The 1,837-nt window shown below is 71.4% G+C and overlaps 1 protein-coding gene across 1 annotated transcript in view; it reads left to right on the top strand.

Annotated features, from left to right (window-relative positions):
- The window catches only part of FCHO1 (FCH domain only 1), a 9,622-nt gene that overhangs the window by 6,416 nt on the left and 1,369 nt on the right, over positions 1–1,837 (top strand). Inside the window, exons 18-21 of the mRNA XM_026064743.1 lie at positions 3–114; positions 223–378; positions 1,212–1,344; positions 1,442–1,641. Of these exons, the coding sequence (XP_025920528.1) occupies positions 3–114; positions 223–378; positions 1,212–1,344; positions 1,442–1,641 (601 nt within the window). The remainder of the gene's footprint in view (positions 1–2; positions 115–222; positions 379–1,211; positions 1,345–1,441; positions 1,642–1,837) is intronic.

Genomic DNA, 1,837 nt, shown 5'->3' with positions numbered 1-1,837 from the left:
AGGGCTGTCGCGGGGCCCCAGCCCCGTGGTGCTGGGCTCGCAGGACGCGCTCCCCGTGGCCACGGCTTTCACCGAGTACATCCACGCCTACTTCAAGGGCCGCGACTCCGACAGGTACGGACAGGGCCGCGGGGGTCCGGGCTGCATGGTGCCCCCCCCCCCGGCTCCAGCAGCTCCTGCGGCCCCCCCAGGCGGGGGCTGACCCGTCGCTCTCCCYGGCAGCTGCCTGGTGAAGGTCACGGGGGAGCTCACCATGTCCTTCCCCGCCGGCATCGTCCGCGTCTTCAGCGGCAGCCTGGCCCCGCCGGTGCTGAGCTTCCGCCTGGTCAACGCGGGCGCCATCGAGCAGTTCCTGCCCAACGCCGAGCTGCTCTACAGGTGCGGGCGAGCGTGGGGGCACCGGGCACGCGGCGGGGTGCCGGGCATCCTCGGAGCCGGTGGCTGGGAACAGGGTGCACGGGGTGCCGGGCATCCTCAGAGGCAGCAGCCGGGAGCTGGGAATGGGATGCCTGCAGTGCCTGGCATCTTTGGAGGCAGCCAAGGCATCAGCTGGGAGCTGGGAACGGGCTGCACAGAGTGCCAGGCATCCTCGGAGCCAGCAGCTGGGAGCTGGGAATGGGATGCCCGGGATGCCTGGGCATCCTTGGAGGCAGCCAAGGCATCAGCCGGGAGCTGGGAATGGGGTGTACGGAATGCCTGGGCATCCTTGGAGCCAGCAGCTGGGAGCTGGGAATGGGGTGTGCAGGGTGCCCAGGCATCCTTGGAGGCAGCCAAGGCAGTAGCCAGGAGCTGGGAACAGGATGCCCGGGGTGCCTGGCATCCTTGGAGGCAGCCAAGGCGGTAGCCAGGAGCTGGGAACGGGGTGCACAGGGTGCCAGGCATCCTCAGAGGCAGCAGCCAGGAGCTGGGAATGGGATGCACAGGGTGCCTGGCATCCTTGGAGGTAGCCAAGGCATCAGCTGGGAGCTGGGAATGGGGTGTGCGGGGTGCCCAGGCATCCTCGGAGCCAGGAGCTGGGAGCTGGGAGTGGGGTGTGCGGGGTGCCCAGGCATCCTTGGAGGCAGCCAAGGCAGCAGCAGGGGGTTAGGAGCGGGGTGCATGGGAGCGGGCGAAGGCGGTGGCGGGGAGCTGGGGACGACGGGGCGCGTGGGGGCGCGGGAGCGGGCGAAGGCGGTGGGGGGGTTCGCAGCGCTCTGCCCCCCTGCCCGCAGCGACCCGTCCCAGAGCGACCCCAGCACCAAGGACTTCTGGCTGAACATGGCAGCGCTGACGGGGCACCTGCAGAAGCAGGCGGAGCAGAGCCCGGCGGCCTCCTACTACAACGTGGCGCTCCTCAAGTACCAGGTGAGCCCCGGGGAAAGGGCCAGGACTCCTGGGTCCCCCCCCCGGGGGGGCGGCAGGGGGGTTCGGTCCCCGCTGAGGCTGCCGGTTGCCCCCGCAGTTCTCCAAGCTGGGCCCGGGCTCGGCGCCGCTGCAGCTCTGCGTGCGCTGGGACTGCTCGCCGGGCGCCACGCGGGTCAGCGTGGAGTACAGCTACAACGCCGGCGCCCTCGCCGTGCCCGTGCCCCTCGCCAACGTCCAGGTGCTGCTGCCCGTGGAGGAGCCCGTCACCAACGTGCGGCTGCAGCCCGCGGCCAGCTGGTGAGCGGGGGGGGGGGGGCGGATCGGGGCTCCCTGGCCCCAAAACACCCCCTGCGCCAGAGGGGATCCCAGGCTGGGAGAACCGGGAAGAAGGCAGGGACGCCCAGGGTGCGGGAGCCAAGGGGACGGGCAGGGACGGCGCTTTGGGGTTGTCTGGGGGTCTTGGGATGGAGCTGGGGTGTTTGGGGTTGCCTGG

This window comes from Apteryx rowi, unplaced genomic scaffold (assembly GCF_003343035.1).
Source record: "Apteryx rowi isolate R43461 unplaced genomic scaffold, aptRow1 scaffold_220, whole genome shotgun sequence".
NCBI classification, from domain to species: domain Eukaryota; kingdom Metazoa; phylum Chordata; class Aves; order Apterygiformes; family Apterygidae; genus Apteryx; species Apteryx rowi.
The sequence above is the reverse complement of the archived record's forward strand: the minus strand, read 5'-3'. Positions and strand labels throughout refer to the sequence as shown.